General features: G+C 46.2%; 1 protein-coding gene across 1 annotated transcript in view; it reads right to left on the bottom strand.

Annotated features, from left to right (window-relative positions):
• Window positions 1–2,669: 2,669 nt before the first annotated feature.
• Window positions 2,670–13,859, bottom strand: part of WNT2 (Wnt family member 2) — a 39,368-nt gene continuing 28,178 nt past the window's right edge. Inside the window, exon 5 of the mRNA XM_038753144.1 lies at window positions 2,670–2,975. Within this exon, the coding sequence (XP_038609072.1) occupies window positions 2,746–2,975 (230 nt within the window). The 3' untranslated portion in view covers window positions 2,670–2,745. The remainder of the gene's footprint in view (window positions 2,976–13,859) is intronic.

Below are 13,859 nucleotides of genomic sequence, written 5' to 3' on the forward strand. Positions count from 1 at the left end.
TCGGTTACCTCATCTGTAAAATGGGGATTAAGACTGTGAGCCCTACGTGGGACAACCTGATCACCTTGTAACCTCCCCAGCACTTAGAACAGTGCTTTGCACATAGTAAGCGCTTAATACATGCTATTAAAAAAAAGGATGGTGAGGACATGAAGAAGCATGGCCTAGAAGAAAGAGCACAGACTGGGGAGTCAGAGGGCCTAGGTTCTAGTTCTGCTCCGTCATTTGTCTGCTGTGTGATCTTAGGCAAGTCAATTTACTTCTCTGTGCCTGTTACCTCATCTGTAAAATGGGGATTAAGACTGCGAGCCTTATGTGGCACAGGGACTGTGTCCAAACTGATTACCGTGTATTTAATCAGTTAGTACAGTGCCTGCCATATAAGAATGAACAAATGCAATTGAAAAAAATGAGCTGAAGAAGGTGCAGAGAAGGACAACAAAGACAACTGGAGAACAGGGGAACTTCCTTTTGAGGAGAGACCAGAAAGACCAGGGGTTGTCAGTCTGAAAAGGAATCACAAAAGGTGCAGTCTGGGCAAACTCAGAATTGCTGTTCACCGAATCCCATGACCCAGAATCCACTGAAACCTGAAGGTGGTAAGTGAAAAACAAACGAAATGAAACAATTCTTCACACAGAGGGTGATAACCATATAGAATTCACCCCCCATGAGTGGCTGCACAGCTAGAAAATATCACCACGTTCCAGAGTGGACTGGAAAAATTCACAGATGAGTGATCTCTAATGGTTACCAGAGGGTGTGCTGGGGATGTTGATGGACCACCCATTACCATGAAGATAGACGTCTGGGGTGGAATTGCTACATTTCCTCCAAGCATCCTGTTTCCTTAGTGACCTGGTGTGGGTGGACCATTGGCCCAACACAGCACAGGCAATGCTGTTTTTATGAACAACTTTCTCATTTGACCTGGAGGAAAGGAGAGTTAGAAACATTTTACTCCGGGGAAAGTCTTGCCCTTAAGGGCAAAGAACAAAGTGCTGTCAGTCCAACCAGTCATTGGCTCCACTAAGCAGTCGCTACCGGCTCTTCACGCCTGCTCACCACATTTTAGGTGGGTGAGACACCCAGAGTGGTCACTTTTCCAAAACAACCGTGGTGAAATTTTCTACCTGACCAAACACCATTTTCCAGGAGAGCTGAGCGTTGTTCGCAAGCAGGCAGAGACGGTGATGCGACAGAGACCACCACCCCAACCCTGACCGTGCTGTGCCGTTATACTGACTGTTGTCAGCCAGCAACTGTCTTTAAACTGGAAACGAGCCAGAGTTAGAGTGAAAAGTAAACAGAGCAATGCAGCATCAGTGATTGGACTGGAGAAGAGAGTGCAGAAGAGAATCCATATGCAACGGGCTCCAGAAAGTATCCTCACCCATTTTGTCCTCCTCCCTTTGACTAGACAGTGGCAGCGTTGGTCCACCGAAGTACCCCAGATGACACATTTGGCCCAGAAAACAAGGAGGCTGCAATTCACATACTGATCCTCCCCTAATTGTAGCCTGGCCACTTAAATATAGTGGGAGAACCCAAGACTCTTGCAATATCATCCACTCCGGTTATTTGGTTTGTAAGGAAGGATACGTGTCATTTGCTTTCAGCTGGGTTACCGCTTCATTCCGTGATCACCAGATGAATTTGATTAAAATGTGACTGGCCTCGATGCTGGACTCGAGACACGGTCGATATTACGAGATGCTTTGTAGCTATGCTGGTGGCCTCCTTCCGTTCTAAATCTGCTTCTACTAAAGGATGCCGCAGTCTCTGAGTCAGCTGTGGAAAGCCTGTTGTCGACATTTTAGGAGCAGGCCCCATCGCCCCAAGAGATACCATTCTCGAGTGCTCTGATGAGAAAATGCCAGGATCAGGGTTGCTGTTGAGAAGTAGACACCGATCCCCACTCTTCTGCTCTTCTGACCAGTAACGACACCCCGTCTTCCAAATTCTCCTGCTCCGCAGTTACCTTAACCGGGGCATGGTGGACACTGCTTTTAAAATCCCCTCAGCGGTCTCCACATTTAGGTGCTTTAACCCTGAAAGAAAGGTTCTTTGTGTCCAAGGCATTTCAATATCCCTTCAAATCCACAGACAACAACCACTGGCTAGGATTCACCGTGCACCCGGACCGGGGTGCACATTTGCCCCACCTAATTACATCAGATGTTAACATCGCATGCAATTTGCACCAGAAAGGCACATGTTTCCAACCCCGGGTTTATCCCAACCCATCCTAGCTGGGCAATTACCAATTAGTGGTTGGTTCTGGTTTTTGCGAAAATCCCCTGATGAGACAAAAAACTGATGGGCTTTCAGAGAGCCAGTCGGTAGTTCTCTTCAAGCTGTGCTCTCTTTTCTCTCCCACTTCGGGGAGGCATGCATGTGATGGGACAAAACCACGTAGTGGTGAACGATGGGGGAGGAGGGGAGGCTCGCTCAGACCAGCCGGTCCTCTCTGTGGTGCCAAGGCCGCCTCTGGTGGGGTTGAGGGAGCCAGATGGGGAGAGAAGTAGGCTCCGAATCCCATCATCTCCCAGCTCAGCCCCCAAAGGAGTTCCAGCCCAGGACCGTCCGTCGGAGGGGACGCGGCTGACAGCAATTATGGCGGGTCAATGTCCAGCAGCGGAGCAGGTGGTGGTGGGCCGGGTCCGAATCTTCTGCACACCTGGGGAGAGATGGCCTGGAGGGAAGCGAGAAGTCCAGTGTGTCCGCAGGCTGGGCCTGAGGCTGTCATATAGGGGCACCTTCGCTGGCGCTGCTGGGGGCTTTGCACGTGTGCACATCGACCGCTTCCAGGCAGTCCTGACAGCGGACGGCGCAGCACCAGTGGAACTTGCACTCGCACTTGGTCATCCTGGTGACACGGGCCGTGTCGTAGCCCCGCCCGCAGCACATGACCTCGCAGCTGTCCATGCCGCGGGACGTCAGGTTGCACACCCGGCCTGCCGTCCCTAGGGAGCCTGAGGGAGAGAAGGTGGGAGAGGTTTACTGACACCAGGAATCTATTCACCCCAGGGCGTAGCACATAGTAACCGCTTGATAAAAATAGTGACAATACTCAATATTCAATACTGAATGACAATAGTCAATATTCAAGTGCTTAGTACAGTGCTCTGCACACAGTAAGCGCTCAATAAATACGATTGATTGACAATATTAAGCAATTACTATAGGCCGAGCACTGTACTAAGTGCTGGAGAAGATAAACGATCATCAGATCAGACAAGTCCCTGTCCCATATGGGGCTCACAAGCTCAGAGGGAGGGAAAACAGGTGTTCCATTTGGGGGAACTGAGGTACAGAGAAGCCGGGAAGGGAGTTGGAGGTTCGCGGGTGGCAGAAACATGGACAAAGTAGTTGTCACGGATTCGGGCCTGATCCATAGAGATTAAGAGTGGTGGTAATAATAACGATGGTATTTTTTATCAAGGGCTTACTATGTGCTATAAACTGGGGTAAATATAGAGCAGGTGTCTTATACCCTTAGCACATTGCTCGGCATATAGTAAGGGTTTAACAAGCAGCATGGTTCCGTGGAAAGAGCACGGGCTTGGGAGTCAGAGGTCGTGGGTTCTAATCCCGGCTCCGCCACTTGTCAGCTGTGTGACTTTGGGCAAGTCACTTCACTTCCCTGTGCCTCAGTTACCTCATTTGTAAAATGGGGATTAAGGCTGCAAGACCCACGTTGGACAACCTGATTACCTTGTATTCTCTCCAGAGCTTAGAACAGTGCTTGGCACATAGTAAGCACTGAACAAATACTAATATTATTATTATTATAACAAATACCACAATTACTACTATAGCACGCACTTAACAAATATTAGTATTAACATTTCGCTGATGAGGAAACTGAAGCCCAGGGAGGTTAATGGCCTTTTTCAAGGTCATACAACAGGCCAGTGGCAGAGCTGGGACTAGTATCCAGATCTCCTGACTCCCGGAGGCGATTCTTTCCACTCAGCCACCCTGAATGAACATGGGCTGACCTAGTGCAGTTACACATCCAATTGTTTCCACTTGAAATACATGTTCGTTGGTCATGGCCATTCAAGCAGAGCTCAGTAATTTACAGCTTGGAAAGGTCCTTATACTGGGACAGACAGTCCTTTCCCCAGGTTCATGGGATGCAACTCCCAACCGAGGCTTGACATCTCTAGCTCCAATTTGCACTCCATCTGCCCGATTAAGCACTTTTAACTTCCAAATGCTTGTCACAATAATGAAAACACTTAAGCCTTTATTCATCTTATTTCCTTTTCACTGGACTCTTTGCCAATGTCAGGGTAAGCCAGACCAAACAATACAAAAAAACAACCCAAAGTCCCACACCTACCTTATCACTTCAACCTTCAAACCCTTCCTCTGGACTTCTCCTTTGCTTGATTAAACCACAGTCTAATACGCTACGGGCAGGCAGCACAACTATAATGGTCCAGAGGTGAAAACTCTCTCCCAAATGTGAACATCTGGCTTTCAAGCTGTTTTGATACATGACAAGCTCAGCCCATAAAAAACTCTTCAGGGAGAGAGGGATGGACAAAAGAAGCCAAAGGTTTCAAGGGCCTAATTCAGGGGTGGCTGTGGGCCGCAAAATAAATCTCCAGCAGTGGGATCTGGAAGAAGAGGCGGCTAGGGAGAAGGTCAAGCAGCTGGACACGTGGTTTCTCGGAAACCGTCCCGCTCTCTTTGGAGAGAACAGCCAGAGCACAATTATGGCCTAGATAGGTGATGATGGATGGGAACTTTCCAGAGACGAGGTTCTCCAATGTGGGGGGGATAATAATAATTATGACAGTTATTAAGTACTTACTACATACCAGGCATTGTACTAAGCGCTGCAGTGAGTACCAGCTAATCGGGTTGGACATAGACACTCAACTGGCCATTTCAACTTGCCCTTCCAAGACATCAGCTCCCAAAGCTAGTGCTCCCAAGTCCAATCTCCGGATGAAGGAGGTAAACTTTTCTACGAATCAGGAATAAAGGGGAAGGGTAGGGCAGTCCTGACTTTCCTTCCTGTTCAGAATGAATCCATATTCTAGATTGGTTTGGCCATGAAAATCTCTGGGGGAGGAGCACAGCCCAGTGGTCCCATCTTCTGGCCTGATGCCTCCTTATCTTAAAAAAGTGCCGGGAATAACAGTGTTTGCATATTTTTCTAAGTCACGCGTTTCAGCAACTCTAAAACTATTCCGCAGCAAAATCCACTACACAGCCCTTTTGCTCCAATGAAACAGTGAAATGTGGAACACTACACATCACTCAAGCTGGCTAATTAATAGCCACTCTGGGAGGGGGTCTAGCCTTCCTGGATTTCCTGTCTCTACTCACGGTCTGGGGATGTCGCTTACCATTTGGGTAATAATAGTAGCCCCCACCTCAATAGGTGTTACTGCAATTACCTGTTACACTTCAGGAGACCTCAGGGGACCTAGAAATAAAAAGAGCACAAGCCTGGGAGTCAGAAGACCTGGGTTCTAATCCTGGCTCTGCCACTTTTTTATTAACGGTATTTATTAAACGCTGACTCTGTGCCAGGCACTGTACTAGTGCTGGGGTAAATACAAGCTAATTAGGTTGGACACAGTCCATGTCCTACATAGGACTCACAATCAAGCCCCGTTTTACAGCTGAGTTAACTGAGGCACAGAGAAATGCAGTGACTTGCCCAGGGGCATAGAGGAGACAAGTGGCAGAGCCAGGATTAGAATCCAGGTCCTTCTGACTCCCAAGCCCATTCTTGCTGTGTGACTGGGCAGGTCATTTAACTAATCTGTGCCTCAGTTTCCTCATCTGAAAAATGGGGATTCAATACCTGCTCCCCTCCTCATTAGACTGTGTATTCCATGTAAGACAGGGACTGTTTTCGACCTGCATATACTCCATCCACCTCTGTGTTCAGTACAGTGCTTGGCATCTAAAAGGTTTTTAATAAGTACCATGATTATTAATATGTGGCTGCATAAGAAAACTAGATTCTGGATGGCACCAACCTGAAGGGTTTTATTTGACAAGAAAACCTGCAGAAAACCTACCACCAGCCAGGTTGGTGACCCTGTACCTGCCACACCGACAAAAGTATCCCCCTTATCATCTTCAATGGCCATCAACCATGAATGCTATTTAATAAGCACTTACTATGTGCAACACACTGTACTAAGCACTCGGGAGAGTACAATACAACATCATCATCAGAAGCAATAACTCGGAGACAGATTCTCTCTTCCTTCTTCCTCCTAGCTGTAATTGATGTTAGGGATTACAAACTTCTAGATTGCAAGCTTCTTGAGGGTAGGAATCGTGGCTTCCCTCCAGCTTAGACTGTGAGCTCATGAGGGATAGGAACTATATTCAACCTGATTAACTTGCATCAACCCCAGAGTTTAGAACAGTGCCAGGCATATTGTAAGTGATTAACAAGTACCATAATTACTTACTCTATTGTATCTCCCAAGCTCTCAGTACAATGGTCTGTACAGAGCAGGTGGTCAATAAATACTACTGATGATGAAGACCATCATCAGTATTAAGTGGACACTGTGCCGAGCACTGCTTAAACACTTTTTATTGTTTTTTTTAGGGGCCTACTATGTGCCAGTCACTATACTAAGTACTGGGGTAGGAACAGCTAATTAGATGCATGTCCCACATGGGGCTCACAGTCTTAATCTCCATTTTCCAGGTGAAGTAACTGAAGCTCAGAGAAGTGAAGTGACTTTCCCAAGGTCACACAGCAAAGTGGTGAAGCTGGAATTAGAACCCAGGTCCTCCTGACTCCCAAGCCCGTGTCCTGTGCACTAAACCACACTGTTTCTTGGGCGATACAGTACACTCTCTCTGAGCCTTCCTGTTGCTGGCTTTGTTGAGTGCGCTGTCCCATATATACTCCTTGTGGCTGAGGAGTTTGTGCAGGATGCTGTCCCCACCTGATGGTCAGCATAATAATAATAATAATAATAATAATAATTAATAATAATAATAATAATAATAATAATAATAACTGTGAGTCCCATGGGGGACAGGGACAGTTTCCAACCTAATTAGCTTTCATCTACCCCAGTACTTAGTACAGTGCTTGGAACATAGTAGGTGCTTAACAAAAAATTGTGGCGCTGGTTCCTTTCACCTATGAGCCCTCCCATCTGAGAGCTCATTTTCTCAAAGACCTCATTCCTTGATTCTCTTGGCTTTGGACAATGGGGCAGCATTTCTTCAAACTGGACAACCTTCCCACCAACATGACGCCCCACTGGCGTCTCTTTCTAAAGAAGGACTGGCACCTCCACCACCCCTTTCCGCCCCACCACCACCTCCATCCCACACATCCCCATCTCCCCCTCACTTCCCCACCTTCACTACCTTCCCACTGAATCACTGCTCTGCTTAGGTGAACGATGGAAGTGCAGTAGTGGCAGTAAAAGACAGGCACCCGGGAGTTACCCCTGCTTCCCTCTCGCTCTGTCCCCTTCTTCCTCTTTTCTCCTTTCACTTCCGCTTCTCGGTCCCCCCCCTTTTTTTCCCTCCAACCCTCTGTCCTTCTTCCTTCATTTATGACTCCCTCTTACCCTTTTCTTTTCTGTCCTCCCCCCTTTTTCAGCCTTGCCCCCTGCAAGACCCATCCTTGTTTTGTCGTGGACCACCAGGACTGTGGTCTCATTATTCCAATGGGACACCAGCAGGCCAACAAACAAAGAAAATGTCTCCTTGCCCTTGAGTTCCAGAAAAAAACAAGCGTGCAGAGCAACAGAAGAAACAACAGAACCACGTACATCCCTCCTTCCTCTCCTCTTTACAATGAAAGTTCTTTGTGATATGGAGAGAGGAGCAAGGCAATACTTAAGTAGCCACAGTTAGACACTCAGAAGATGCGTAATCACAGAGAGACAGGGCATGTATTTGCATGCACACACACACACACACACACACACACACACACACACACACACACACACACACACACACACACATGCACAGCCCATACAGGCCCAGGAGGCAGGAGGTCATGGGTTCTTATCCCGGCTCCACCACTTGTCTGCTGTGTGAGCTTGGGCAAGTCACTTTGCTTCTCTGTGCCTCAGTTAGCTCATCTGTAAAATGGGGATTGAGCCTGTGGGACCCAGATTTGCTTGTATCTACCCCAGCACTTAGTATAGTGCCTGGAAGAAATGAAGCACTTAACAAATACCACAATTACTATAAACAGAAGCTCAAAGTCCAAGAAAGATAAAGAGACAGAAGGTTAGACACAGAGAGAGTATGTTTTGGCTATGCAAAATCATTTTTCCTTTCTCAGCATTAGCTTCAAAAGAGTCAACTAAAACCCAAGATTGGCTTTATTTTGGAGTAATAGAATACTGCTTGCCACGCAAACTATTTGGTTAATAGTCATGTACTTACATACAACCTGCTACCAAACCTCTCATACGGCCTGAATTTCTACTCAATGTGCATAAATCCTACCGCAATACCCACTTTGGCAAGCTGGAATAGAGAAGCAGACAAGCCCAAGGTCAGCCAGTTAGCTGGTCCCGGAGTAGAGGTCAGAACCCAGTGGTCCCATCTTCTGGCCTGATGCCTCCTTATCTCGAAGAAAGTGCTGGGAAGAACAGTGTTTGTATATTTTTCCAAGTCATGTGTTCTAACAACTCTAAAACCATTCCGCAGCAAAATCCACTGCCCGGCCCTTCCTTAGATAACAGCCGCGAGGTCCCGGCCTACAAAATGACTTGGAATTTCTCCTCCTAGCCCTACATGAATCCCACCCAAACTTTCATCGCTTTCCTCCTCTCCCTGTCCCCGCTCTGACTTGGGTATTATTTGAAACTGACCGATGGGATGCAATCGACAGGTTTTGGCAAGTCTCCTCCAACTAACCGCCTAGCGCACTAACCTGTCATGACTCTGATGGAGATTAGGTTTCAAGTGGTTCTGAGCACTGTTTGCAGTAATGGGATTTGTGTGAAATGAACCTGACACCCGATAGCTCACAACCAGCCTTGGCCACATAGCCGTCAGGCAGGTATCCCTCTCTCAACGGGGAACAAGTGAAACAACTGTTGGTCTCGATTTGTCTCTTGAACTTGACTGTAGAAGGGGCTGCACTGCTTGTTTCTTGGCATTGGTAAGGAGACCCTAGGATGACCCCGGCCTCCGCTCAACCTCTCACATCAGGAAGGCCGAAACGTGCTGGGATTAGGTGCAGACACTCTCGGGAGGGGATAAGCGGCATTCCTCTGTTTAGAGATGAACCGATCACCCACTTAAAAGGCTCCTCCTGATTGGCAGATGTCCGGGTCAATAACGAAGGCAGATAAAAACAGCCAAGAGAACAGCCATCTCAGTGTGTCCTGCGCTGGAGATCTAACCTCGAATTTGATGAAGTATTTAGTCTGCCAAATGTCACCTGCACTCTGTTGTCTCTGTCTAATCTTACTGTCTGGGTGATGGGAGGCGGGAGGGTGTATTTATAGGTGAGAGGTTATGGCTTTTATCCTTCATTTGAAGGCTGGAAGAAGATGAATGAATTGTCCATGTTTTTCTGCCATTTGCCTTTGACCGAAGACTGTGTTCTGAGCTTGATATTCCTCAAAATGACTTACGATGGCCAATTTAAATATTGGCACTTGCGGTATATTTGAAATGCTTGCAACAAAGGCTGATGTGATCAGGGGACTCTTTATAAAGGGGAACCAGTGGAAACATTTTAGCGGACCTACCTCAAAACCATACCGAGGAATAGCAGTATTTAGCATCCAGTCCATTTAGGTGCGTGATGATGCTTAAAGGAGTCAGGGAAAACCCCTAGCTACTTGACATACCCCTAGAGGCCCGAGGTAAATGCAGTGTACTTTGACCTTAGCAGAGTACAGCCATCTGGGATAAGCCATCCCATTTCAATTTTTGATTCAGAAAATATTTTGGAATTTAACTTCCAGAAAACAGGCATTTGGTGGTGCTACGTGAGTCTCTTGCAGGACATTCCATAGAGATCTTATCCGTGATTTACTCACTCTGAGGGAAAATAAAAATAATCTCACACGTCATGGGTGCATATTTGCACTTCAGCATATACTGAGTCCAGAGCAAAGACACCTGATCTGAGTATTCAGAAGAGGATGAGCAGCCACTGACAGGTTTGCTCATTTCTGACACCCTCCCAGGATGGTTCTGGTTCAGGAGATGGATCCGGTCCAATGGGAGTCTGGGGAAACTTGTTCAGAGCCCTGAGGGCAGGGATCACATCTATCAACTCTTTGTACTGTACTCTCCCAAGTGCTTTTTACAGTGCTGTGCACCTAATAAGTGCTCAGTAAATTCCTCTGATTGACTAATTGATTCGGCATCAAATCTCCCCTCTTTTTTGTGAATGAAGGGACATTCAGCCCAATAGTCTCTTTCTAATAGGTGAAAGTTTCACATAAGCAAATTATTTGGTGCACTGGTATCTTTCAGGGTTTAAAACAGAAGAGGCAGCTATGAATTACTGTATGACCTGCTGTGTGACCTAGGGAAGTCACTTAACTTCTCTGTGCTTCCGTTTCCTCAGATGCAAAATGAGGGCTCAACACCTGTTCTCCCTCCTGCATAAACTGTGAGCCCCATGAGAGACCTGAATTACATTCAGTCTGATTAACTTGTACCTAACCCGGTGATTAGAACAGTGGGTGACACATAGGTAGCACTTAAATACCACTAAAAAATTACTTTAAATTGAAGCCGGGAAATTTGCTCTTAGGTATAATCCAGGAACCTCGACTGTGGTCTCCTGATTCAGTTCAGAAGAGCCTGTTGTGGGCAGGGATTGCCTCTCTTTGTTGCTGGATTGTACTTTCCAAGCGCTCTGTACACAGTGCTCAATAAATACGATTGAATGAACGAACCAATTCTCCAATATCAGGCAACTTATATCAAATCCTAGTAAATCACACCAAATACCAAGCACTTAGCTTATTCTCCCCCAGGGTTTGGTGTAGTGCTCAGCCCACAGAAAGAACTTAATAAATACTATTACTACTACTACTACTACTTAGGGCTGGCAGTTTTGATGCTGCATTTTTTTAAACTGGGATTCAGCTTATCATACTCTATGAGACTTAAGAAGACATTGAGGTTCTGGTCATTAAAAATGGCCTATGAATGCTCAGGCAGCAAATGAATCCAGCAGCCCTAGACTGATGGAGCAGCTGAGAATCAGGATCCTTGAAATAAAAGCTTCCTGATCCATTACCTCAAGAACAGGGAAGGGAAAAACTCCAACTAGGAACGAATAACCAATCTGTTGGCCTAGTCTCCAACAAGGGCTCTATTTAGCACCTGGAAATCCCAGCAACTAACAAAAAGGAGAAGGAATGACTCTCCAACTTCAATTCCACCCATAAACAGCCTCATATCCCTTGTCACTCTTTGTTAATTTTAGCTGCAAAGAAACTACATTGAAAATGTATTATTATGATTATTGCTGTTATTTGTTAAGCGCTTACTTTGTGTCAAGCTCTGTCCCAAGTGCTCGGGTAGATCCACAGTCCCTGTCCCTCATGGGGCTTACAGTCTAACTAGGAAGGGAAACAGGCATTTAATCCCTATTTTACAGTTGGGGAAACTGAGGTACAGAGTATTTAAGAGACTTGCCCAAGGTCACACAGCAAGTGATCAGCAGAGCCAGGATTTGAAGCCAGGTCCTCTGACTCCCAGGACAGTGCTCTTTCTACTGGGCCATGGTGCTTCTTGAATCAAATGCATCATTTCAGTGGTAGCTGCAAATCCTGGGCTCTGCCATGATTGTGAGTTTCTTGAGAGCAAGGACCTGATCATACTCTCCCCTGTTACAATTCCTCCAGTCCCAGAGGAAATGGATGGCACAAAATTGGGGCTCAAGGGGATGATGCAGGGACCCCACCTAAGTGCAGGAGCTGCAGCAATGTATAGTGTGGAGGATAAGGCACAGGACTGGGAATCAGAAGGTTATGATTTATAATCCTGGCTCTGCCACTAATCTGCTGTATCACCTTGAGCAAGTCATTTCACTTCTTTGTGCCTCAGTTACCTCACCTGTAAAATGGGAATGGAGACTGTGAGCCCCAAATGGGACAGGGACTGTGTCCAACCCGATTCACTTGTATACACCCCAGCACTTAGCCTGGCACAGGCACATAGTAAGCACTTAACAAATACCATAATAATAATTATTATTATTACTTAATCTTTGACCAGATCCGTAAATACCATGTGGAAGTTGGGACAGTGGATATTTAGCCATGGATACCAAGAATCCTCTTCCAAGTCCCAAACACAAGTTAGGTGGCACTGCCAGGATTGAATTCTTCTGATGCTCAGAGTTCAGGATGTTTTCCATATCACTCCAAGATCTGGCAGCCTGTAAATCAAAGACTTTGTTCCCCTTAACAATGTCTTCTTTATCTAGGTCCTTACCAATTCTTTCTGTGGGATAACATCCTTCTTAAAACAGAGGTTCTGGGTGGTGGCAGATAAGGAGACCAGCAGGATTTTGTATCCCCTATTTTGAACTTTGACATGTTTTTGTTCTCATTTGCCCAGAGAATCCTAACCAAAAAACATGCAGATACTGGTGTGAAGAGAGCCGCCCACATCATATCCATTATACTGGTGCCAGCACTTTTGTAAAACAGGGGTGATGGGATACCATGGCTTAGTGGATAGAGCACAGGCCTGGGTGTCAGAAGGAGCTGGTTTCTAATCCCGGCTCCACCACATGTCTGCTGAGTGACCTTAGCTAAGTCAGTTAACTTCTCTGTGCCTCAGTTATCTCATCTGTAAATTGGGGATTAAGAGTGTGAGCCCCACGTGGGACAGGAACTGTGTCCAACCTGATCAACTTGTAGCTACCCCAGAGCTTAGAACAGTGCTTGGAACATAGTAAGCACTTAAACAGGTACCATAATTATTATTGTTACACCAGTGGTGTGGTCTCCCTGGGACATTTTGGAAGATTCACTCTCATTGTGGGCAGGGAACGGGTCTACCAGCTCTGTTACACAGTACTTTCCTAAGCACTTAGTACAATGTTTCACACAGAATGAGCGCTCAATAAATACAATTGATTGATGAAGATATCTGTCTGGAGAAAGCGTGGGAATAGCTTTTGTAAATGAAGTGTCATGTACCCTCGCACCACTGTACTAAGTGCTCGAGAGAGTATAATACAATAGAGCTGGTAGACATGATCCCTCAAGGAGCTTACACTTTCATGGAGTTCATGGTGAAAAGTGTTCTGGATGAGTTCAATCTTACTGCAGCTGACAATTAATGAGTAAATTAGGGAGGACAAGGATACGTCAAGTTGGCTGGAATCCAGATGAGGTAAAATGGCAACTTCAAATCTGTGCATCATCGGTATGATGCAGAGTGGGTGTGAGAGAAGCCATCTTATTTTTCCCAGCTCTGTAACCCAGAAGGATGCCTACCTGCTGCTTGATTGCTGTCCTTTAAGATCTCTTAGACATTTTAAAAGCCTGGATGTTGGGCATTCTACTAAGCAACATTGTCAGTTGTTTTCTCTGCTAGCTTATCCAAACTGGTAAGAAAAGGGCCGAGGAATAAGAGGCGAGTCTCTTGGATGATAAATGTTTCTCCTCTTTTGACTATAGAAAGAATGAGCAAGGAATTAAGAGAAGGTGAATTCCCTGTACCTTGAAAAAGAGTGTGGTCTAGTGGAAAGAGCTCAGGACTGGAAGTCAAGAGACCTGAATTCTAGACCCAGCTCCTCCACTTGCTTGCTGTGTGACTTTGGGCAAATTGCTTGACTTATCTGAACCTCAGTTTCCTCATCAGGAAAATGGGAATTAAATACCTCTTCTCTCTCC

Source organism: Tachyglossus aculeatus, chromosome 10 (assembly GCF_015852505.1).
Source record: "Tachyglossus aculeatus isolate mTacAcu1 chromosome 10, mTacAcu1.pri, whole genome shotgun sequence".
Classification (NCBI taxonomy): domain Eukaryota; kingdom Metazoa; phylum Chordata; class Mammalia; order Monotremata; family Tachyglossidae; genus Tachyglossus; species Tachyglossus aculeatus.